Source organism: Podarcis pityusensis (genome assembly GCF_964106645.2).
Source record: "Podarcis pityusensis genome assembly, chromosome: 5".
NCBI classification, from domain to species: Eukaryota; Metazoa; Chordata; class Lepidosauria; order Squamata; family Lacertidae; genus Podarcis; species Podarcis pityusensis.
Window position 1 is genome coordinate 40,194,253 of NC_138032.1, and position 25,009 is coordinate 40,219,261.

A 25,009-nucleotide genomic window follows, 5' to 3' on the forward strand; every position below is an offset into this window, starting at 1 on the left:
AAAATAAAAATAATATTTGTATATATTTAGCGCTCCTCTGATACAAGGAAGCAGGTTTCTAGGCCAGGAAGCAGCGCAGAGCTGAAACCCCGCTGAAGCGTCTGGAGTACCCAAAGTCTGCAGGCTAGGAAATGAGGCAGCCCCCCCTCCCCAAAGGCGCTTAAAGCCGCGAGGGGTAATAAGCAGCCCTCGAGGTATCGGACTGCACTCCCCGCAAGCGCAGCCGCCATGGCCGATAGTCAGGGGTTATAGGAGTCCTGCAATATGGGGCGTGTTGTGTGCTCACGGCCCCCATCCCTCCTCAAAACTACCTAGCTGGCAGGGAGCCGGTTCGTAAACGGAATGTGGGGTTCGATGCAACAGTGTGACCCACGTTCAGAACCCGCAGGTAGGCCAGGAGGATGGCAAGAGGGAGAATGTGGCATTGGAAGGGTCCCTGTTTGTTGTGGGTCCCTGCCTGCTTCAAGCTCACCTTCCTTAGTTTGCAACTGATTCGCTTAGGGCGCATACGGGGGAGGGGGTTCTCCCCTCAATACTTCCAGGCCAGCAAGCAGAGCTGCGTCAACCACAGGCCCTGGTGCATCCAAGTGACAGTCAAGACCCAAACATTGCCCTAACCAATTGTTTCTCTCTCCTTCCCTAACTACGCCACTGGAACTGAGCAGTACCACTGCTGCTAAAGTGACGGCAGAGAAGTGAAAGCCCTGCCCTAACCCAACTGCTTTTTGCAGTCAAGGCACCCATTAGACGTCAAATATTGATCTGCAATTTCTATACTGTCCAGGTGAAAAATGGACAAGTGGCAAACACATTTCACTCTCTGCATTACCCATTGATAAGAGAGGAAAAAAAACCAAGTGAGCATGCACCTCATTGAGCAGAAACTTATTCAGGTTGTTAACATAACCCTAAGGAGTTTAACTCACAATTCCCTCTGAATGGGAGTGGAAGGAATCACTAATAGGTAAAAAGGTAAAGGACCTCTGGACAGTTAAGTGCAGTCAAAGGCAACAATAGGTAGGGTTGCCAGGACACCCCAAAAGTTGTTGAGCTTTTTTTTAAACGAAAACACCTATTTGTCTAAGATCCAGGACAAAGTGCCAAGTGCCGCCTTTTGGTAATTCCCCCCCCCCCCCCCAGATGTCAATTCTTCCATTTAAATCCCACTCCTAACTAACCATATCTGCTGAGAAGTGCCACTGATTTCATTGGGGCTTACTCCCAGGTAAGTGGGGTTAGGATTGCAGCCTTTGAGCAAGTGTGCACCTGTAATAACATTGAGTTCAGGAAAGCATGATGCATTACAATTTCCAAGAGCATGCATATTTATATGATTACTTAAACAAGGAAAGGGTCAGGAAGTAATTCTGACAACCCTAAACATTTTTACTCAGAAGTAGCTCCCAATGTGTTCAGTGGGACTCAATCCTTAGGATGTTTAGGTTTGCATTATGAGTACCCTATTGTTCCAGCCCTACTTGGAAATAAGCCCACTTTAAAAACCAGTGGAACTAACTTCTGAGTAAACATGTATAGAATAGGTCTGTTGGTCAAATGTGCATTAAATAGTATCATCAATAGCCCTGTACACTGGATATTGTGTCTCATGCACGCAATGTGCTCGAGAGGTTTAAATCCAGCTATCAATTGATACAAGCCAGAATTCACATTTTGTTTATGTGAATTCACAAATGTTCTCTGTTATCCAAGAGTCACACATAAATGAGGAGTCTTTCTGCAATAGCCATGACCACCCTGGCAATAACCAGGCTCAAATTCTGCATGGTAACTCTGAGGCATTGAAGCCAATGGGTCATTCCCATTGTGAACAATGAAGAGTTTCCACTGATAATACTCCTGCTGGCTTATCCAGGTCTGTGTTTGAAGCAAAAGTAACGTAAATCACAGGTCCTAAATATATATTGTAGCTTATGATGAGAAATTAGAGTCAAAGAATTTGGACTAGCAGCTTGATGAAACACTCTTTACTCACTTTTAACATTTCACCTTGTTCATTCATGGCACTGGGGAAGGTGGAAACTTGGATCACAAAACACCATTACTAGTTTTGAAAAACAAAACTTTCCAGAGCTTGACCAAGTAGAATCCAATTGTCTTATAAGATTAAGTGCTTTAAGGGATAGAATAATCTATTAGAGAATGTTTGATTCCGAATCAATGCAGCAGCAGTAAAGCAGAATGTATCCTTCCATTAGAAGCATTACTGCTCATTCTGCACACCAGGACAGGTAGTGGTACTTGTCTTCAGGCCAAACACCCTCAAGCAAGAAAGAACCGCTTAACACTTAATTGATATAAAATCACAATAGTCTTTTCCTGTTGGGATTTTTTGGTTGGTATTATCAACTGAAGTTGATCTGGGACTGCTGCTGGCATTCTTTACCAAAACACAAAGGAAATACCTATGGCACTTGCTACCTATTGAGTCTGACAGGCTCAGCTTTCTTTTTTTACAGATATATTGAGTTAAGACTATTGCTATGCATAATCTAAGTGATACAGAATTGTAAACCCTTTCTCAGCATTTATGTTGCAGCTGTGCTTTTAAAGCACTTTGCATACATAATTTTGGTAAATGTCAATTTCAAAACGACCACCCTGAAATCACTTTTTATCTTCAAACTAATGAGAACAGGCAGTTCACCACAACCAGATAAGCATGAAAGTTTTAATTTTTAAAAAATACAAGTTCCAATCTCATTACTTCTGAGCATTTCCTAATTTTGTTAAAGAATCCACACTGCTTGCCGTTCAACTTTAATTTTCCTTGTAGGATTAAAAAGAAACAACACAAAATGAATTATTAGTATTAGATTGTAATGTGAAAAGTCAAAATCGACAAAGACACCAATAAAAGAGGAACAAGATAAAAATGTATCCATTACAATTTATTTTCTACAATACTTCATTAGAGGGTAAAGTTCAATGATTTACACCCAGAAGTTATATAGCTAGGAGGCAACCAAGTGTAATAACAAAGAATTGGTCTGACATCTCTGCATTGAAGGTCAAAAGAAATTCCTTGCTTTTAAAGGAAAAACTAAAGAAAAATAACAACCCCAAAATGTCACTCATTTTGGTGCTAGAAATCAAACAAAACAGTACTCAGTCAATGAAGACTGCAATGTTAACAATGAATCGGGGGAAACAATTATGTGCAAAACTTAAAATTTTGGTTGAAATGTACAGATTACTTCGCCTTTATGGTCTTCAGATGCAGTTTTCTGCTGATCTGATATTCTGACCATAAAATCTTTCTGACCAAAATGCCTCTATCAAGATAGGCTCGTTGTCATTATGAAAAGGGGGGGGGGGGGAACAGTGAGACTCCAGTGATCAAAGACATTATCTGCTGGAGAGAGAAAACAAAAACAAAAACCATACACTAAAGATACACGGCTGCAGCAAGGAAGATTCCCAACTACAGTTGTCTTGAAATAAACCCATCTAGACCAAAAGGCACTTGCTTGTAGCTAAGGATGAGCCAGTTCCCAATCAGACCAGAAGACTATTGCTAAGGTCTTTATACAATCCTGCTACTCACTAATCAGCTGAAAAATACAACTGGTTACGGCTCCAGAACAGGCGGTTCTCTTTTTAGCTTTTTTGTTGGTTCCCACATCACTCAAATATCAGTGTTGGCTCATCTTGGTGCATTACTGCTATGTATGAGCCAGAGATAGTGTCATCTTCTGCAGACGACTTATTCTACCCCCATACATTTTGCAGGAATGACACAACTAACACACTTGTTCAAAGATACTGTAACTGAACTCCATGATGAGACCAATGCTGAATGTACCCATTTCTCAGGTCTATTTCGTGCTTCATGGCCTGCTTGCTGTTCCACTTAGTACAAGAAAACACCACAATCCAACTTTAACAGAGGCATTTCCATTTATACAGACTAGGTGGTTGGATGGAAATAAGGGCAGGGAATGAGGCCACCTCTCATTCCAAAACCAATTTAGCTTACTTCAGTGAAATGGTTAAATTAAACCAAGTAGGTCAAGTCACTCCTAAAAGTCTGTTCTTTAAAATGGCAACTAAGGTCCCCACCTGGCTCCTGAACTCCCACACCCATTAAAATGAAACCAAATAATTAACACTATACACTGTTGAAGACACGTAACAGGGCAAACATTTTTTTTAAAAAAAAGCAATATTGAATAGCCTGGCACTATATGCCTGCATGACCAGTCTCACCGAATGTGCTCAGGGGTGAAAGATTAGCACCATTTTTTTTCCTTTTTGCTTTTAAAAAAATCTTTACAATTTAAATTCTAAAGTAGAACACTTGAATAGTAATTAGTGTAGCCCTATGTTTCAATACTGTCTGAGAGCAGAGATGGATGGCATGACCACAGCTGAACTCTCCTCTCCCATCTACAATCTCCCATCAGTCCAGGGCACCTGGAACATTGACTACAAATCACTCTAATTTGTAAGAAGACTGATTTATTCTCAGTAGCAGGAAATCATGAAACAGTCCCTTCACATTCAAACACATTTCATCATCATTAGAAGGGAAAAAAGTGGTAATCCATACAAATGATCTGATACAAAACCAAAGCTGGGGCAGTACTGCAGATATCTGGAATATGAGCTCCTCTCTCTCTCATTCCCACCCATAACCATCTAGATATGTGTTCATTGACAAGCAAAATTTCCAGGTTAGGTTTTCTTCTGAGACAGGAGGAATAGTGGTAGAAAAATAAGTAATTTGGAGGCTTCCTAGATTCTCTGAACAGTCCTTTTGCCAGGAAGATAATATGATTGCCCTCTTCTAGCCAGCAGTTCACTTTGATGAAACCAAGCCAGATACTGGCAAATATTGCTCACCAGTTCATATGGGCTATTCATGTCTACCTCTCCAGTAATCCAACATCTATTCAGTCTGCCTTTGAGGCTTTGCTTCAAGATAGAAGGCATTAATCTCCCTTCACCCTCCCCACCAGGGCAATGTTCATTCACCAAGAATCTGGAAACTTGCATCCCACAGTAAAAGATAATTCCCAGATAATTCCTGGCTTCCAATAAGCCTTCCATAAAAGCTACTGTCCTTACACATACTGCATATAAGGTATCAAATTCTCATAATGCTGTGCTCTCCACCTGTATTTTTTTTAATCTATCAATGCTGATTACCAAGATTTCCACAAGTCCTGCACTACCATTTTATAGTCCCTGTGGATTCATTTAAGAATGCCTGCATTCATGATAACACACATAGTGACTCACACAGGAGAATTAGGATAGTTGAATGGGAAAAAAGAGCTTTCCAGTTATGATTTGATGTACCGGCTATTCAGCAACAATAGGAAGGGCAATTTTAAAATCCACAGGATAGTTAAACATGGTTGTGAGTTAACTTTGCGGGGGTGGGTTGGGGAGGTATGGGTTGAAAATATTCCTTAGGTTCCAGTTCTAAGTACACTTATCTGGAGGCTATATACTTTTAAATCAATCTGAATGACTTCCAATTATATGTATCTAGTATTGAAGCACCAGTGCAGCGATGGCACTTATATTAGATAACCACTTAAAGGCTAACATTTACTGTGTATTTCATTACCTGGATATCAGGGTCATGCTAAATAAAACTGCTGCCAGTTAAACACAGGTCCCATGGAGTGTTTCCTATACACAATTTTCACGTCCTTTTTGAATTGCTTTAACGATGGCTTTGTGGGGAATAATATCAGCCCCAATCCAACAGCAGACCATGCTGCTTGTATTTCAAGTTAGAAACCCAGGGAAAAACCCCAAAGGAGAGGGAGATTGTACTTCCAGGAGACAAGGAAACGCAAGCTACTCCCAAACATAACCCAGAGCAGTTCACCTTCATTTATGCATTACTGTCCTATCTAGTGGGCTACTTTCCTTCTTTGTCAAAACCAAGAGCAGCTAGATGTGAGAACTGAACCCTCCTGGATTTGTGCACGCAGTAAATTTCATCTGCAGTAAATTTTGTTTCCCCTTTCAATTGCCATCTTCTGCGAAGAGGAGGAGGGAGGAATCTCTGCTGACATACATCCTTGTAACGCGTCACGTCATCTGCTTGCCTGGGGTGTATAAGGACTAATCAGCTCATGGTAGATAAATATCAGAGGTTAAAAAAATTAAAAATAACCTAAAAATATGTTGTTGTACTCCGTTGCCCAGACTGCCAGGAGAACTCTCCTACTTAATCAAGGGGGCTGTCACAATTAACAATTCAAATGAGCACAGTGCAATTTAACACACAGAGCAATCTGAAGCGGTACTGCCGTTCCTCAAGGTTCTCTCTACCCAACTGCAACTGTTAGTCTTGGAGCCTCAGTCCAACTGAACCCTCATTCTGAAGGAAGGATGAGGAAAGGCATGGGCCCCTGAAGTTCAGTTGCACTCACTGGTATCCCCCATCCCTCAGTCAGCTGGAAGGCAGACTTGGCAACGGAAGCTAGCATCATAAAATGGTGCAGTAATAGAAGTAACTGGACCAGGAAGAGGAGGCATCTGCCCCAATGATGTCATAGCCGTTAGTGGTAGCTGGGGGGCGGGACTGGTCATGCAGCCTTGTGTCAGGAGTAATGATTGTAGAGGGGCGGGGCATGAAGAGTGCCATTCTGAAAACAATGCTGACGAGAAGCCATGTATTCTGCATAACTGATTGTCACCTTCTCACTGCGGTATCTGAAAGAAAAAAGCATTGGATCTTTAAAAAAAAAATACATTTGTCAACGAAACAAAGTCAGCAAATCACCAACAGCTGTATTCGGAATTCTGTTGTAGCAACAAAAATTGTTTAACCTTTCAAATTATTTATTTCAATTCCAGCTTAATACGGATGAGGCCCACAATCCACAGGGGCTCAGTAGTCATTGCCGACTGGAGCCCTTCTAAATGGCTGCAGAGTGATGGCAGGTCCTTCTCTTCACTGCCGGATCCCTCACTCACTCCTTTCCTCTGTGCTTGCTTTGTCTTCCTATTTGCCTAAATCTGCTGGTAGCAGAGGTGAGAAGCAGGAGCGGCTTCCATTTGCTTCCTTACTCTCTCCCTCCAGGCATAAGGAGCTGGAAGTGGATGCTGCGTCTCATCTTGCTGCCTAACCATCACACCAGTGGGCCCAAAAAGAAAGCATACAAAGGAGGAAATGGTAACTGATGGCAGAGAAAAAGAAAGCAGCCACCACTGCCAGCAGTGGGGAGGAGTGTGTCCCAGCCAGCCCAGTAACCTGTGTGTGTGTGTGTGTGTGGGTGTGGGTGTGGGTGTGTGCACATTGCCCAGGCAAAACCAAAGTTGGCTCTGGCAGCCAGTATTTGTTATTGTGAAAATTAAAAGCAACAATTTAAATACAATGACTGAACAAAACAACAAGGTTTAGGCACCACTGTTGGGGGCAGTGAGGAAATTCAGAAAACTGCAGGATCTGGAGCACAAAGAGCAATCTTAAAACTTACCATCAGCAATGAAAGTAGTAATGACTTTAGTTGCTGACAACTACCAAAAAGTAAAATATGTCATTTACCTGGTGAGTTTAATAGTTTTCCTAAAATCATTGGTAATTGGAGCCTTAAAACCACCTTTCCTGAGCAAGGAGTCTATTGTCTGAATCTGATCCCAATCTGTTAAAAAAAAAAGCAAGCAGCAGTGAACTAAATACAGGCTCATTTCAAGAAAAAGGGATAGGCTCTCAAAAGAAAGATAAGCAAGTTCAAATTACTGTTCCAACTGTTCCAACAAATTCAGTTCCAACTGAAAACAACAATTTAGTCAACAAAGTCATATGACATTTCCAATTATCCTATTTTAGTCATATATAGCAATCAAGTTAGTCACATTTTCAAAGTAAGACACAGCTGCACATCAAACACAGTATAAATCCACTACTCTCCAGTAATGGTGCAGTGCGGAGACCTGATTTAATGAATTACACTTTGGTCTTTTGACTCAATTCCAGGAGGAGATGTGATCCTCTGAATGGTGGAAGAAATGTTTTGAACAATTACAGTGGTGGCAACTGCTCATTCTTCAACTGTTGTCCATGTTTGCAGCACAAAACTTAGTGCTGAGGGAGGATAGAAGGGTCATCTGACGTTGTGCTTGTGTGATCAGGTGAGGCTGAAGAGGAAACCCACACACAATGTTGAAAAAAACCTCGGAAGGGCAAAACCTGATTCAACAGTAAACTAAGCCAGGCATTCTTTATGGCAAAGGGATGGGAGGAAGAACACCAAAGTCTTAGCAGTAATAAAGAAAATTGCTTTTAAGACATGGTTGGTCTTGAGGGGAAAAACATGTGCCATTGAATGAATAACTAGCACTGTACCTTTTGAGCATTTTAAAGGGCAGATTTTTAAAATAATTCAGCCATAGATAATTAATGGCTTTAGGTGACCTCCACAGCTGCTGTATAAGCCAAAATCCACAATCCAAATCCTGATATTTAGACCATTTTCCTTCAGTGTAGATTGTTTCAAGCTCACCTTGTTCCTTAGCAACCTCAGGTAAATATGTTGCTGTGCGTTTGACACCTTTCTCATTGATGAACTCAATTCTGATTCCATGGATTCCCACCTAGCAATGGAAACATAAACGTCAACTGAGATGTAGTTCCTGTAACAATGTACAAAACATTTTCCAGCTGCCATGCATCCTACCAGCAGTCCAACCTTGTCAGGATAAAGGCCTCCACCTTGCTTCCATTTCTTGCATCTGCGATATCATGTCATTTCCTAGGACAACTCTATTGTGTACTGCCATCTCTTTTGGCCCCAGAGGCAATTTCTCCAAGGCAGACCAAATTAATTAGTTTCAGCAAGCCCCACTATTTCAAAATGTAAAATATATGTCCTTCACCCCATATGCCACTATAACAGTATGGTCTTATGCTTGTTACACAGAAGCAAGTCCCAAAGCGTTTAATGAAATTTACTTTCATATAAATGTGCACAGGATGACCCTGAACAGTACAATCCTAATCATGTCAGGAACTTTGATGGGACTTCTGTTGAATTCAGTTAAGTGGAATTAGGACTGCAACGTTAGTCTAATAATTATCTTCCCTTCTCATACGCTGAACTGAAGTAATATTGATATATTATTCCACTTTTGCATTCTTTGTCAGTCTTCCATCTTTCCAACCTCATTTTTCTAGCTATATAACCACAATCTACCCTGATAATAAAACAGACACATTACCATATACTAACCCGAACCCAAATGGTATGAGACAGTGATGCAGAGATCCAAATGCACCTGTTCTCACCTCCCAATCCAAGTAGTCAGTGGCATCCTCAAAATTAGTGAGGAGGGAGACAGAGCAGAAAAGTTTAGGCAGCTCCTCACGAGTCAGGGGTGGAAACCTGCTGTCCTTAAGTGCACTATAGAAGGGGAACAGAACACACACACACAACCAAAAACAAGCACCATAAGGTTTAAATCAAGCATTTTCTTACATTTGCAGCCTCATTTCATCCCAGGACAAGGGACATCACTTTAGGTCAGAACAGGTTTAAGCACATTACATGGAGAATTAAATAAAATACAGAATGGAACACCAGATAAACCAAAGGTAGAGCCATGCACTAAGATTTCTGTCTATGACTATTACAATGATGAAATGGGAAGAGATTGAAATGCTTCCCCAAAACACTCATATTCTGCCAAGAACCCAGACAAACTGGATTTGATGCTAGTAGAAAATACCTTGCCTTAGTAACGAGCATGCCGTTAACCTTATGCAGGCTATTGATCACAATGAGGCTTCCTTCTGGCTCAAGCGAACTGGCCACCTAGTGACGTGGCTGCCTATCTCAGCAGCAGGGCTGCTGCCTGCCATTCGGTTCTGCTTTGCAGCCTTATGTCTTCTTCCAACCATATTCCCCCTGGGGGAGGGGTGCTTTTGCAAAGTGGGTGTGCACCCTTGAAACCCCCATCATGGGTAAAAACAATAAATAAACCACTAACTTACATTGTGCCTGTAGGTTATAGGAATCCAGTGCACTGCTAATCAAAGTACTGCTAGAACATGCTTGCATCCAAAACTGCTACTTTACATACCATGCTTTGAAGATGGTTTTTCAGCCCCAAACAAAAGAATGCAGTGTACCGTTTAACTGGAAGCCATAGTACAATATGCAGTCAGCTACAACAGTGACTCCTCAATTCTAATTTTGGGTAGCAGAAAATTCTGGTGGAGAACATCTGCCTGAGCAGCAGGATATACATGATGCCTCAGACAAGACATAGGAAATCACAACATTGCTGCCCACTGTGCCTGGTTTCCCATCAGACGTGAGGCAGTATGGATGATGTCTTTACCTGGTTAATGTGTATTCCCTGAGTCCTGAGTGAAGATTCATGGCAGAGAAAGTTCCGATGCAGCCCCGAAGTCGCTTGTCTCGCCCTGTCTTCCATGTCACAAAGAGTGGACTGAAAATGCATAACACAAAAACTCCATCTTCAAATAATTCACTACTACAGCATTCCTGATAGGTGGCCATCCAGCCTCTGAGAAAACAGCTCAAGCTGATAGGAAGTTATTTGTTCAGGTCCTACACTCTGAAGCGGCAAAAGAATAAATTTGCTGCACCTTCTATGCGATAACCTTTCAAATATTTTAATATTACCTCTTAATAATCTTTTTTCCAGGTTAAACCACCCAAACCCTTCACACTTAATTTTATTACAAATTAATCGTTGTCCACAAATGTGGAAGAGCTTCTTAGCTACACTGAAGGTAGCTGTGAGGCCTCTCCATAATAAACATTTTTTTTTATTCTTACACAACTAGCATATGTCTCAAATTTGTTTTTTGGGGGAACATAGTTGCGTAGGGGATAGATAACTCTTGTGACTCCTGGATGAAGCTGATTATCTGGATTCATTTTGATCTGGTTTCTAGTAGTCTTGGGACAAATCTGCTTTTAGGACAAGGCCTTTACTGTAGTCACCCTTGAACTCTGAAATGTTCAGTTTTCTTATCTTTGTCTTCTTTCCAAAGGCAGTACTTTTTGAGAGCTATGCCCTCTGCTGTTTTATTTGAGTATTTTGTATTTTAGCTTAATAAAGGTTGCTCTGAATAGATACAGATCCCACCAGTAAAAATACAGTAAATAATTAAGTCACAAATGTTGGGATGCAGCCCCCACGTTATCTCAACGAGGATAATTCAAGAAATAATCTTGTGGCACCTTAAAGACTAACAAATATATTATGTCATAAACGTTCACAGACTACAGTCCACTATCAGAAACATGAAGTGTTATCCTGGGTTGCAGGTAGATAGATAGGTACACCTTCAAATCTCTTTTAGCATTTTCATATCTCTCTTTCCCCAATGCATACAAAATTGGAGGTAACATTTTCTAACCTCAAGTGCTAACCACGGTACCAATAACGTTCCTTATTTTGCATATAAAGCTTATGCTAAAAGACCACAGTATTCCCTGCCTCAATTCTGAAAGTACTTAAGTCACATGCAGGCAGTGTGCAGGATGACATTAGAGAGCAAATTGCAACTCTAGTACTGAGAATGCCTAACTCAGTTACTGCTCCAGCCACAAACCACTGAGTAGAACTTATAAAGCAGTATAAGCAGGGTTTCAAGTGGCATCTCATATTGAGGCTAAAAGAATATATGATGGGCCACAATGAAAGAACAAATCAGAATAAAACTAAAAAAAATACATCCATTTTTTCTGATTCAATTATAAGTATACAATTCCCCTGATATGGTCCCAATCCAATCACCCCTCTCCACAGCTGTTATTTGCCCCAGATGAGAACTGTGATTGGCATATCAGGATTGGGACTGTGGCTGGGGAAAATGATTTTTTTGGCTTTGGGCTACTAAGGCATTCAATAAATTTTCAGTAGGCTGGTTTGCACGTAATGCTAAACCATGGTCTATTAAACCATAACCTAGCATTATGTGTGAACCCTGGCTAGCAGCTTAACCATGGTTTGTTTACTGCCAACAATGATTTAAAGCTGTATTTTTTTATTGGCTTCTAAAACTTGATTTGTATTAACTATGGCTTGGTGATGTGCGTGAACCCAGCACCCCTCCTAAATCACCGCACCACAAATCCTCACCAGGCTACAAAGGCATGACAGAAAGAGCAGCTGGGGACGACGACACCAAACTTTGGAGAAACTAGTCATGATTTGTTTGACCTATGAGACTTGTGGTTCATTAAACAAACTATACCTGAGTGTTATGTGTGCACCAGATAAGAGCAATGGATCCAAAGATCAGACCTGGTTTTCCAAATGAACTTGCAAATCTCTTGAGCAGATTCAGCTTTGTAGTTGAATCTGAACAAGTTGCAAGAATTGTGATATGCCCAAAAAATTAATAGGGTGCAGAATGGATAAAAATCTGGATATTTCTAGAATTAAAAAATTAGCAGGGAAACGCTATGTTACATCCCACTAACAATTTAATAGAACAAAATCCCACTCAGTGTGTACAGAAATGTAATCAAAATAATTTTTTATCTTAAAAAATACATTTCAATTATACTATTCCTTTTTAAAAAAAAATACCTAGCGTACAATGCAGATAAAAACATGTTTATGTTGAAAGAACCAAATTCAACAACAGTGTAATATATTTGTGAGAAACAACTGAGAGACAACCAAGTACCAAGCCAGTTTTTTAGTTCACCAGATGTTTTCTCCAGGATGGATATTAAGCAAATAACAACTAAAGAGTGTGTGCATGTGTGAGAAAGAAAGCAAGATGAAAAAGCTTGTCCAGTTTAAACAGATTTAAGATGAAATGGAAGTGCTTTGTGTATGGGCTAAGCAAAGCTGATGGACTGTTCATACTGGAGTAGTCAATATGCCTGGCCTTTCTCAGTCATGTCAGATGCAAGAGCAAGGAATAGACAGAATTAGAATCCATTTATATCAGGAGCATATGGACTACATAAGGAACGCATACCCTGCGGAACAGCTGAAGGAACACAGGAAGCTATCTTATAACATGTCAGACCATTGAACTGCCAAGTTCATTACAGTCTTTAATGGCTGGCAACAGCTCTTTAGGATTTCAGGCAGGGAGTCTTCCCCAGCTCTACCTGGAGATCCCAAGAACCTTCTGCCTGCAACTCCAATGCTCTACTAAAGTATGCAAGGAGTTCCAGATTCAAGCCACTAATATAGCCTCTCAGCAGTCACTGTTGGGGGATGTTCAGACTGGCACACCTGAGTAAGTGCTGTGTCATCCAATCAGGGAAAATGCTGAATTGATCGGCATAATTAGCTAGCTGCTGTTTATTGTACCAGACCTCATCATGTATTTTGCCCTCAGTGCCAACTGACTGCTTCACTTACCGTACTAATCAGGCCATTTGCAAACTCTGAGGAGCCTACCCACTACCTTCATTTGAGCATTGGAGCCATTATAGACCCTGAGCTCTAATAATAAGCCAACCCTTTCCAGGTCAGAGTTCCCATCTTGAGACCAGTGAGAACTGGCGGATGGGATTAGTGCCATCCACACTGACAAAAAACAAAGACATCTGTTGCTGCAAATGAAAACTTTTATTGCACAGTATCAGATATTTCAATTTACAGAATCTCACTTTTCTACAAGGTAGCTGGATTGATATATATGGCTAGAATCACAATAGTCGTAACTGCTGGTCTTGCTTTAGGCTTCACTTGAGATCTGCATGGCACTGGGGGTGGAATGTGTCCTGTTCTCTGCACCTGGAAAATCGAAGAGACAAACGGAGAGCACTAAAGTAATAGTCAGCATAGTCTCTGGAGCTATATGTGTAATAGGTGTTTATGAAGAGGCTATTTGAGTGAGTGCTGTCACCTAGGTGCTCATCCAATACCCTCAGCCTTAACCTCCCTCCCTCTGTTGAGTGAGAAAGTGTACAAACTGAGACAATACCTACCTCTCTTTTAGGGAGTTACAACAGAACTCTGGGTACTGCATTTGTCCTGTTCCATGTGTCCAGGCTGTCACGATCCTGTATGACAAAAAGAATCATGAGCATGTGTTAATGGTTAGGGTCTGTCCTTCATTAATAGTGTTTTCTTGCATATTCATGGCCACCAGGGCACCCCTTTCTGCATGTTTAGCCTTGTGCTTCTTTGTAAAGGTGTTTCTAGGTATGGCGAGAAAAAGGATCCTTCCACCAATATAGGTTAGCCAAGATATAGCAAGGTTGCACTAGTTACACTTTGAAAAGATTCCCCTTTCCCCTTGCTTACCTCTTCAAGGTGCTTTGTTCTTGCATCCTTGGCTACAGATGAGAGGTGTTGTTGGCTGCTTGTGTCCTGAGGCGATATACCTGTATGGGTTCTAAGACAACAAGTATCGGCAATGTGTTCTGAGTCCAAGATGTTCGTGACAAGTGCTCCCTTTCTTTTATGTCAGGTGCTTTTTCTACATAGTTCCCATAACCAAAGTTCCCCCTTAATGCGGGAACCAAAGCTGTACAGCTTCATGCAGCAAATGCTATCATCTGAGTTATGTTTGGGTGTTAGATGTTGGTAGGGATGTGCTGTGACTAAATGCAAACTTAGTTTGAATCCTATACTATGCCAGGGCAGAGTAGGGCAGTTTCTTGGTCTCCATTGAGCTTAATGCGTTAACTGAGTTATGACTTGCACCTCTTTTGTTGGTGTAATCATGGAATTGTAGAGTTGGAAGGCACCTCCAGGGTCATCTAGGCCAAGCCCCTGCAACGCAGGATGCCAGGCTAATGTACCTATAGTAGACACAGGGGGTGTTTAGAATTTGACACCACTCCTATCCTCCCATTCCACCATCCAGTTTTGGCTCCTCCAGTGACAGAGATGCACTTGCAACGATAAAAGCACTGCGGAAAATTTAATAATAAATAAAATCTCAAAACGCTAACTGATTTCATGAGGAGTAAGCCCCCGCTAAGTACGCCTCAGTAAGTGTATTTAGGATCTTCTCTATTCCATCTTAAATGTTCAGTTGCAGACATGAGCTCTCTCATCACAATCATCAACATCTTCCCCCATCCCTTTTGACTTAATATCCAGCCTGAAAAAGAGATCTGGTGAACCTGAAAGCTTGAACACTAGCTTTGGGATATTTCAGCTGGCCTAATAAATTATACTACTGTAAGTTCAGGTATTGTTCACACCAACAAATCTGCCACGCCTATACTTAGAAATCTGAAACTGGATCCATGACCCTTCATCAAACAAATTGAATCAACACTTGTTTTTTAATGCAAAAAACAAAGCCACACAGGGAACAGGTCTGACTTTTGAAGTCAAGTATTAAAATAATGACACAATTGGTAAAATGTTTTATTTAAATGTGTAGGATTCTCCTGGACCCAAGTACCAGTAAATCATTACAGGTACTACCATCTAGGAGGCATCATCTGGTTATTTAGGTTGGAAGAATAGAGAGATGTATTAAAGGAATGCAAATTCCAGTACAGTACAGCTTTATCAAGTGCTGAAAAGACAAGCTTCTCCTAAGTCACAAATATTCAGGAGGTTATTTCAAGTTCTAAATATTTGTGACTAAAATGAAACCTCTTGCAACCAGCAATGTTCCCCAGGAGAGCACCTGAGCAATAAACCAAGCCTTCCCAAACCCAGTGCCCTTCTGATGTTGCTGGGGTATATTTCCCATCAGTCACAGCTAGCATGCCCGATTGTAAGGATAATGGGAGTTTTAATCCAACATATCTAGAGGACACCAAGCTGAAGAAAGCTGAAATATGTAGTGCTATCTCCCTCCATGTGATGCCTGCTTTTTCATCTTAGAGGGAGAAGTCGAACTCTATGTAGTTGACTCTGTACAGCCTTATGCACACAAATAAGAGAGGCAATCAGGGTTGCCAGTTCAGTATCACACTGCACATGAGTTTATCGGCTAGCCTTCACCAACTTGGTGCCTTCCAGGATTTCTATCAGCCCCAGCCCGCATGATCAATGGTAAGGGATGATGGGAGTTGTAGCTCAAAACATCTGGAGGTCACTAGGTTGGGGAAGGCATTCTGCATTAAGAGTCTTTGGCCTTTAAAGCAGAAAACAACACACACAGTCTGACACAGCAGAAGCATATCACTCTCTGCTGGCATGTCCTTGGGCAGACTGTTTAACTTGGCTGCTGTATTCAGATTCCCACTACCGGGGAGATGATTAGCCCAGCATTCAGTCAGCCTTCTTGATATATTACACACATCAAAACTACAGGAAAAACAAAAGAAGTGACAGAGTGCACAGCTGGTACATACTAATTTCTGGATAGACGAGATCAGATCAGGTTCCATTGATCAGCAGTCTAGAAGTGACTAATCCACTTCAAAGAGGCTCTAAAAGCACCATAAGGGTCATGGATGGATGGTCACTTTGGTTCCAAGCATGTTGTTATCAGAAGACTGTACACTGGACAGTTCTGGGGAGAGGGTGTGAAAATTTTAGTAATCCTTTTGATTGATCTTGAGTTAACTGCTCCAAACTTTTACAGATAAGAGCACAGATTAGCTGGTAAGAAGCATTGTTACCCACCTGGTGGTAACTTCTGATCTTTAAGATGCCACTTCCTCAGGATGCCCCTTTGTGGTCTTGTGTTGCTATTTGATAAACTATTCCAAAGTTTTGTTTCCCTCTCAACAGGGGTCTGAGTATGTACAGCTAGGCTGCACGCACAAAAAAGTGAATACTAAAGATAGAATGACCACATCCACTTTCTGTTCCTGTGCTAATTCCACAGGCACAAATCTCTGGAAGAGAAGGGAGGGCAAATCAGGGGAGCCAAGATGAAGGGATGGCTCAAACAACACGAGATTTCTCACTATCAAGAAAAACTAACTCCAAATTCTAGGGTTGAAAAAATGCTTGTTTAGTCTAATCAAAAACTCTGGACTTTTACTCGCTGACTTTCTCTCTCTCCCCCACCCCCCCTAATTTCAACATACTACTACAGTATGGCTATAAAAATTAAACTCAAATTCCTATGAATGTGCAGCAAACTTTTGATACTGCTCCTGAATGGGGAAGATGTAAGAAATCAGCATTTTTCAACACTAGCCTCCAGATTATAGGAATTTAGGATAATGTGATTTTTCTAGCCAGTTTATCCAGATTTGTACCACAGAAAGCACAGGCAAAGACACTCATTCTGATATGCCTGCAGATGTGATATAATGTGATGTTACTGTGATAATGCTGGGTTTCAATGATCACCTTCAGAAATATATATTTCTATTTTTAGCTCTATTCAGATGATCATATCTTGGCTTAATAAACCAAGATATGAATAAAGCTGGTACCAATGCAAGCAGCCACTTCCTTCATTGGTGTTTCTGAATGCAAGGTACAAGTCTTCAATTAGCAACAGTGTCCATCTCTTCCAACTGGGAACTCCCACAACCAGGTTCAGAACAAGCCAAGATCTTAAACTAACTGCCAACAACAGTTTGATTTTCTGGCTTGTTCCTGACTTGGTAATCATAGTTTTACAGTTCAGACAAAATGAGAAAAAATGGTTAACTGATGATATCCACTTTGTGTTCAGGTACACCATAAAGGGCAAGTTGCATGCGTGGGTAAAATTTTTGGGCATATCTTGGCTTATTAACCCAATATATAATTGTCCAGACTGGACCAATCTGTCTGTAGAGAAAATAATGCAGGAAAAGTGATCAATCACTATTTCCCCAGCAAATATATTGGCTTAAATATCAAGTTATCAAGCTTCTGATTTTTTTTGGGGGGGGGGGGAATTTTGGATCCCTTAAAGTCATTTATCTCTCAATACATTTTCCTAGGAAAATAGAAGATTTCAGACCATGAGCCAAGACCAACCCTGATCATGCAGAGCCAGTGGTGGCTGGCCTATGGCTGGGAAGCATAGTTTTGTTTTTGTTTTAAAAGACAGCTATGTGGGGCAAATACTCTTTACCAAAAAAATAATCATGTCATGGGTCAACAAAATTCCGGTGAAATCTGCATTAGAGGCAAATGATCTAAATATTTGAAAAACACAATCTAAGCTAAGAAGTGCTAAGAAGACACGAGTTATCTTTTCAAGGACGGGATCCAAATGCGGGAACAGCCATGCTACTTTTGAAATATCTGCTTCACCCTTGGCTCTAGCAGGCAGCCACATATTTTTTCTGTTGGAGACTCACAATATTCACATCACTCAAACAACAAGTTAGAGCAAAAATTGGAATGGCGTTCTAGGGGAGCAAATTCCAATCTTCTTCATAATATTCTTAAAGAGCTGCCATTTAATAAGTAGAAGGTATATCATGCACTGCATAACCTACGCCACACTAAGCAAGGCTACCTCCTCATTCCATTTCACTTCAAACCTCTTCTAAAAGCTGTTTTCCTGCTTCCTAGTTCCCCAATTATAACCTTTACACCAAATGCAACTTTTCTCAATAATAAAGAATATGTCATGTTATAATGGAGCCACTTACAAATTATGCTGTGCAAACGTGAAGATTCTCATTGCAACAAAGAAAGATATTGAATTTGATATTGATATTGTAAAGTATATATAACACAGCTACAAGGTATCAGACTTCAGTATAAAACACTACCCTTCTCTGTTCTTTTAAGGGTGGAAAACAGACCCCTCTGATCTCAAGTCTGGTTAATACCGACTGTGGAGTAGCATTAACTATGGATAAGATGGGTGTCATGATAAACCTTTACCATAAGGCTTGCTTTGGCTGGGGAATTTGCATTGGAGAAGCGAAGGAGCATTATATCCTTTGGCCTGCTCCCAATCCCTTAACCTTCTTTAGTTACTGAGAGTGCTACAATGTCAAAGGCCCTGTAAGATCCAGTGCTTGAATATGCGCCCCGTAGGATGCACATGCCCATTTTAAATGTTTGCCTAATATAGATCAATCTACCTATGCTTCCACCATTTAAAAGTTTCATTTCAAATTTTATGTCATCCTACAAACATCAAAACAGCACTGCAGATTCCTTCTTAACAGTTTACCTGTGTTCCAAATAGCCCTACAACATAAGAACTTTGGATGATGAATTTTCAGTTTCCCTCCCATGCCCATGGATTTACTCACTAGGGGTCATTGGTAAATCGAGGAAGTCTTGGCTGAGGGAAACCATAAAGATGACAGTAGAGTACATCAAAGCAGTAGCAGCACATCTCCGCTGTCACCACTAGGTTTTTGGTGCTGTTGGCAGTTCCATTAGGCCGGGCGAGTGGGCTCAATGCTCCTGAAGTGGGATTCATTCGCGTAATTGGAGAGTTTCCAGGGCATAAAGTCAAATCTGATACGTTCTCCCTTCCATTGCCCCCATCTGCATGCTGGTGGTTCTGAAGAGGACCTGAACTAGAGACTGGCACGGTTGTGGCTTGATTCCCGTGGCTGTGTGTTCCACTTCCAGACAATTTGGGTTTCTTTACCCCACAACAGCCTGCTGCCAACTTGGGCTCAAGTGGAGGAACACAGCGTCTTTTTCCCATCCTGATTCAGCACTTGCTGTCTGGAGTACTGTAGAACCCTGGCAAAACACACAATATGCAACATATAGCATTATACTTAAAGAAAAGCAAATTATAAGGATGTATTTTTTCCACAGTAAGAAAACTACACCTCTCACATTAAAAACCCGAGTTCCATAAGAAAGCTCACATATGATTGCACAAGACTGGAAAACTAAATAGAAAGCAGACCGATGCGCACAGTTATGAAGACATTTTTTACAAAGGTCATGTAGACTTTATTTATGAAAAGGAACATTACCGTGAAGTTTGCATGAGCAACATGTGATCCAAAAGTTAAATGTAACTGCAGACCATTTGCGTATTTTAGTACCTCATACAGCAATAGGAATGGAGAGTAGTCCTCAACCTGGACTATCTTTGCATTAAGGCAGAATGCTGCTAGATAAACCCAAGAAAAACATTCCACATGTGCTCAGTGACATCATCACACATACAATTGGTTGAACGGCCACAGTGCTACAAAGTGCTCACTGTATGCTTGCAATTTTAGTTTGCTTTCAACCTAGGGTTTCAGTTCACTTGCAAAATACTATGTCCAAGAAGGCCTAAGGCACAGGGAACTGTGAAGTCTTCCAGATATTGAAAATATTCAGTTTAACAAACTTGGCCTTTTGCTAGAACAAAGGCTGCAGCCATTTCACTATCTTCTAGATGTGCAATCTTATAACTTAGAGGCTATTCTTTCTATCCATCCCTTGCTCACACCTGTCTCGGGAAAATCTGATCAGCAGTGATAGTACAAGCTAGCCCCTATACCCACCAGCAGGAGACAGGTATATACTGGGGCAAAAAGAGTAGGAGAAAGCTCCCAGTGTCATAAATACTTTGGAGGAAGAAGGCAGTATGCCAATCACCTCTCCTATGCTAGTTATTAGCCTGGTAGAGTCAAGAGGGCGAGTCTTCCTTTCTTGGACATTCCCATATGCAGGTCTACTGCTGCCACCCTTTCTTAGGAATTAGTGCAATTTGCCCATTATCACTGAAATACAAATAACCACCAAGGAGTTTGATCAAAGATCCCTCTAACAAAACACAGATTACAGATAGAAATGAGACCTTCAGCCTTAGATTTTGAACTTTCTTGCATGTTACTATCTTAAATTCAAATTAAAAACTGAACAGGACAATTTTCTCTGTTGAGTGTAGGCCTCAGTCTTCTTTACATAAAGAGAATGTTGAAACCAATGCCCTTGTATTGGTTTGGGGCTGAAAAGTGTTAGTTATAAATGGAAGGTTATACAATGGCTATGAAAAAGGAGGGAGAATTCTACAATTGTGGCTGCACCTGTGTCAATGGCCTAGTTAGCATGCTGGCCAGAACTGCAAAACAAACCTAGGCACATTTACTCAGAAGTCAATCCAAGGCATGCACAGAATGTATGATATTTGCAAGGGATTTTATAAGAAAATTATTATTCCATATGTGCAAATGGTCAGAAAGCAAATGTAGATGAAACTGGCTGGTGCATTTCAGATGCTAACATTTTGTAAATACCAGCAAAGAGAAAGAAACAATTTAACAATGAATCACCTATTCAGTTCTTTTTTTATCCAACAATTAACTCGCCATCCTATCCCCACCCGACTACAGTCACCTCAGCATATGGAAAAAGGGTTTTATAGGCAGCGATTTCTTGTAACATTACATCAAATAATTTTATTGCTTTGCTAATTATTGGGTTGAACACCCTATTTCATCTCAGTTTGAGCTCTGTTACTGAAACAGGGCTGCAAAATATACAGGATATTATCTAACCTTGGCATCACTTTGGAACTGGGTTGCAATTGTAAAAAACACACCAAGCTTAGGGGTTGGGGCGGGGTGCAGAAAGAATACAGTAACATTGGAGGTTGTAAGGTGGGTAAAGCTCTCCCCTTTCATATGCTTTTTGGTAATACCAGTCACCAGTATTCGCAGCATCATTGTGCTGTAAGTTTCAACATATTATGCTTGAGATAATACTTACTGAAAGCAGAAACCTTGTATTGCCAAGGGGGGAGATGGACAAGTGGAAGGGGAAGCTATTTTATATCTGGAATGAATTTTCTTTTCTCACGGCCCATTCCTGTTCCCCAAATCTGGAAAAAAAAACATTCAGGAAAAAAGGGCTATAAAATAATATCTAGGCAAAATTAAACACTGAATTAAGACTGAATCAAAATTAAACACTGAATCAGCTACTAGACTTGCACTACCTCACTACTACTACGACTTGCACTACTAGACTTGCACTACCTAAATGCACTACCTCATTGCTAGTGAAATAGATGGAAAGAGGCATACTAGGTTAACACAGTGTACGAGACACAAAGTAAATGTGGGCTTTTCTATCTTTTCTGTTCTTGACCCAACGTCCATCTTACTCCTACTATGACATGCACTCAGAGAAACTACTGCTATGAAACCATTGAAAGACAATGTTACTGTATTTCCTTATGGAGTGGGGGAACTTTTGTGCAGATAGTGTACAAAAGATAGTGAAAGAAGCAAAATGAAAGAGCTAATACAGGAAGAAATACCCTAGAAGTATTAGGTGCAGGGTGCTTGGGCCTTATTTATTAAAATATTTATATACTGCCTTTGGCAGAGGCATCTCAAGGAGATGTACAACAATATAAAATATTATACAAATGCAATCAAAATCATTAAAATACTTTCAGACAGACAATAAGAATATCCTTATAGAATCTTATAATGGCTGGCATCAGTAGCCAGCAAATGTCATGATAAGCAAAGTTTTCAGCACGTGCCAGAACTGCTTTATTGTTGGCATGTGCCTTATTTTGGGATGGGGGTGATGGGGAGAGACCATTTCATAGCGTGTGGCACTACAGAAAACATACACTTCCAAATGGATGCATGTTGGCATAACCTCACCAGACATGTACTGTCATCTTAGCTCACTTAGTTTAAGACCACACTGACACTGGGATAGAATACACCAGCATGGCTAATTATCTCCTCTAGCACATCAGCCACACTTGCAGAGAAGATAAAACAGGAAGACACAGCAAAGGATAGACACACTTATTGGAGTAGTCGATGGGGGCAAAACCAGCAGTCGAATGTCTTACGGAAATAGTTTCAGAAAACCATCAGAGCAAGCATATATATTCCAAAATGCACTTTACATCCTAATTCCTAATAATTTACTTCCTAATTCCAATGAACTTTACTTCCTAATTAAGACCACAATCCTACGCTTCCTTATCTGGAAGCAAAAACCCAGCTGGACACAACAGGATGGTACAAATACACAGGACCTTATGGCAAAGGAATATAAAAGACTACAGCCTGCAATCCTAAAAGACACGCTAGGCACCAAGTCCCACTGAACTGAAACGGAGCTTATAGCTGAGTAAACCTGTTTAGGAGCGAAGAGACGACCTACGTGACTGTACTGAATGCAAGAGGAGGACGTGACTAGCCCTGTTCCACAAGCATTTCCGCCGCCGTAACAAGGTATTATATTATGTCTCATTTATCCTCAAAACAGATGTACAAGGATAGCCGGGCTTGCCCAAGGCTACCCAGGCGGGTGAACCGAGAATTTGAACCGGGTCCAAAGCCCCGGTCTGTAGCCGCTGCACCACGCCGGGAGTCGGCGAATAAGTAGGTTGAAGGGCCCCGTGCACGAGCGTGGGGAAAGCAACAAAGCGGGGGGCGGGGGGGAGGCTGCCGAGCAGGACGCGAGGAAGAGGAAGATGCGGGAGGGGGGAGAGATAAGAGGGACGCCCCACAGTCCAGACCTGAAGAGACAAGGAGCGAGAGCGGCGCAAAGGAGGTTGAAGCCCGGGGGGGGGGGTTGAGGGGAATGTGAGGTGAGCCCGCAAGGGGGGGGGTAATATCTGAGCAGCCCCCCCCCGCGGCGAGGACGTGAGAGCCCCCACCTTCTCTCTGCCCGGAGCGGAGACGGCTCCCTTTCCCAGTTCGCCGTTTCAGCCCAACCAACGCCGCCGCCACCAGCGCTGCCGCCGCCGCCGCTCCTGCTCTTGCCTCCCCGCCGCCGCCACCAGCGCCGCCGCCGCCGCCACCACCTCGACTGCCCCGCGCTTCATGGAGCCATGGGCCGAGGCGGGCGAGAGCCGGAGAAGTGGACCCAGCGGGGCAGGGGAGGACGAGGCGGCCCGGGGGCGGGGGGAGGGGAAGGGGGGAAACCGCACAGCGAAATCGGAAGAGGAATCCCGGGCTCGCCGCCGGCTACACAGAGAGAGCTGAAGCAAGGCGGCACAGAGCGCAGGTCCTCCACTATCCCGGCGGCCCCTTCGCCGAGTGTGAGGTAATGGGGGAGGAATGTGCACGCCGATCCGCCAGCCTCCCGTCCGGCCCCGCGAGGAGCATAGACGCAGCGGGGAGCGCCTCCTACAAAGAAACCATAGATCCTCGGGAGCAGAGGGACTTCCGCCCGCCGACGCCTGATCCGTTGGAGGGGGGGAGGGTCATGTGAGACCGTGAAGGCGCGAAAGAGACCAATGGAAATAGAAGCCGCCTCTCTTTCCTCCCTGCCCCCGTCTTCTGAGCGGCGGGGGGGGGGGGGAGGTCTGAATAGGTCACGTGACTCAACGTGCCGCCTCCCCCCCCCCCCCAAATCGGGTTATTTAGACGGAGAAGGAAGCTCGAGGCACAGGGAGCGCTATCATTCGCTTCAGAAACGCGATGTCTTTCTCCATGGGTTAGAAATGTCGCTTGAGTTCTGTTGTTTATAGCGGCGGTTCCGTGTACTTCTGACGCCCAAACGCCTTGAGTCAGGAGGAGGTTCAGTTGAGGTCAAGGGGAATTGGTCTCCAGCAATTGTGCTTACAACTGCAGCCTGAATAGGCACTCCAGTGCGGTGCATGTGGTTGTCTGCTGCAGGCAGAAATATCTCCACACACACAAAGATATTTTTAGCAGCTTAAAGGCCAAAGGATTTATCGATTGATTTACTGTATTTGTAAACAAACAGCCAAGGCAGCTCACACTAAGAATTAAAAGAATCATAGAAATGTAGGGTTGGAAGGAATCCCGAGGATCATCTAGTTCACTCCCTGCAATGCATGAATCTCAACTAGATCATACATGACAGATGGCTAGGTAAAGGGACCCCTGACCATTAGGTCCAGTCATTGATGACTCTGGGGTTGCAGCGCTCATCTCGCTCTATAGGCCGAGGGAGCTGACGTTTGTCCGGGCCATGTGGCCAGCATGACTAAGCCGCTTCTGGTGAACCAGAGCAGCGCATGGAATCGCCGATTACCTTCCTACCAGAGCGGTACCTATTTATCTATTTGCACTTGACGTGCTTTCGAACTGCTAGGTTGGAAGGAGCTGCAGGCCTTACGCACTTGCATTTTGGTAGTAATCATCCTGAACTCTGGGGATACTTAACTTGGTTACCACCCCACACTGCTGATGGAATATGTCTGTTAGAAAGAAATGCAAGTAATTGCAAAATCTGTTATTAAAATCTGGATAATGTGGGCATGGGGGGAGAAAGGAAAGCATGCCAAGGG

At 42.3% G+C, this 25,009-nt stretch overlaps 1 protein-coding gene and 1 long non-coding RNA gene across 7 annotated transcripts; both read right to left on the bottom strand.

The window, feature by feature from the left end:
- Positions 1–2,894: 2,894 nt before the first annotated feature.
- Positions 2,895–23,544, bottom strand: AMMECR1L (AMMECR1 like). Of its 3 annotated transcripts, none has more exons than XM_081008456.1 (8): positions 23,408–23,541; positions 21,484–21,595; positions 19,068–19,512; positions 10,327–10,437; positions 9,272–9,386; positions 8,490–8,580; positions 7,532–7,628; positions 2,895–6,696 (listed from the first exon to the last, which is right to left on the bottom strand). In XM_081008456.1, exons 3-8 carry the CDS (start codon positions 19,472–19,474, stop codon positions 6,585–6,587), a joined length of 933 nt encoding a protein of 310 aa, XP_080864582.1. In that variant the 5' UTR covers positions 19,475–19,512; positions 21,484–21,595; positions 23,408–23,541; the 3' UTR covers positions 2,895–6,584. The 3 variants fall into 3 exon arrangements, with proteins under 3 accessions (XP_080864582.1, XP_080864583.1, XP_080864584.1); XM_081008457.1 differs by lacking the exon at positions 23,408–23,541 and adding an exon at positions 22,909–22,930; XM_081008458.1 differs by lacking the exons at positions 2,895–6,696; positions 7,532–7,628 and adding an exon at positions 7,635–8,124 and having other exon boundaries at positions 23,408–23,544.
- Positions 12,548–19,007, bottom strand: LOC308478623. 4 transcript variants are annotated; one of them, XR_013987193.1, is made up of 5 exons: positions 16,531–18,979; positions 16,257–16,417; positions 14,239–14,329; positions 13,920–13,994; positions 12,548–13,725 (listed from the first exon to the last, which is right to left on the bottom strand). It is a non-coding gene; the product is annotated as an uncharacterized lncRNA (long non-coding RNA). The 4 variants fall into 4 exon arrangements; XR_013987191.1 differs by lacking the exons at positions 16,257–16,417; positions 16,531–18,979 and adding an exon at positions 18,986–19,007; XR_013987192.1 differs by lacking the exon at positions 16,257–16,417.
- Positions 23,545–25,009: the final 1,465 nt, after the last annotated feature.

Excerpts from the sequence above, each read along its gene's own strand:
- AMMECR1L (XM_081008456.1), bottom strand. The coding sequence starts at position 19,474 with ATGGGAAAAAGACGCTGTGTTCCTCCACTTGAGCCCAAGTTGGCAGCA. Across the intron at positions 8,581-9,271 it reads CTGACTACTTGGATTGGGAG|GTGGGAATCCATGGAATCAG; the intron begins GTGAGAACAGGT and ends TTCCATTGCTAG. Across the intron at positions 7,629-8,489 it reads TGAGGTTGCTAAGGAACAAG|ATTGGGATCAGATTCAGACA; the intron begins GTGAGCTTGAAA and ends TTTTTTTAACAG.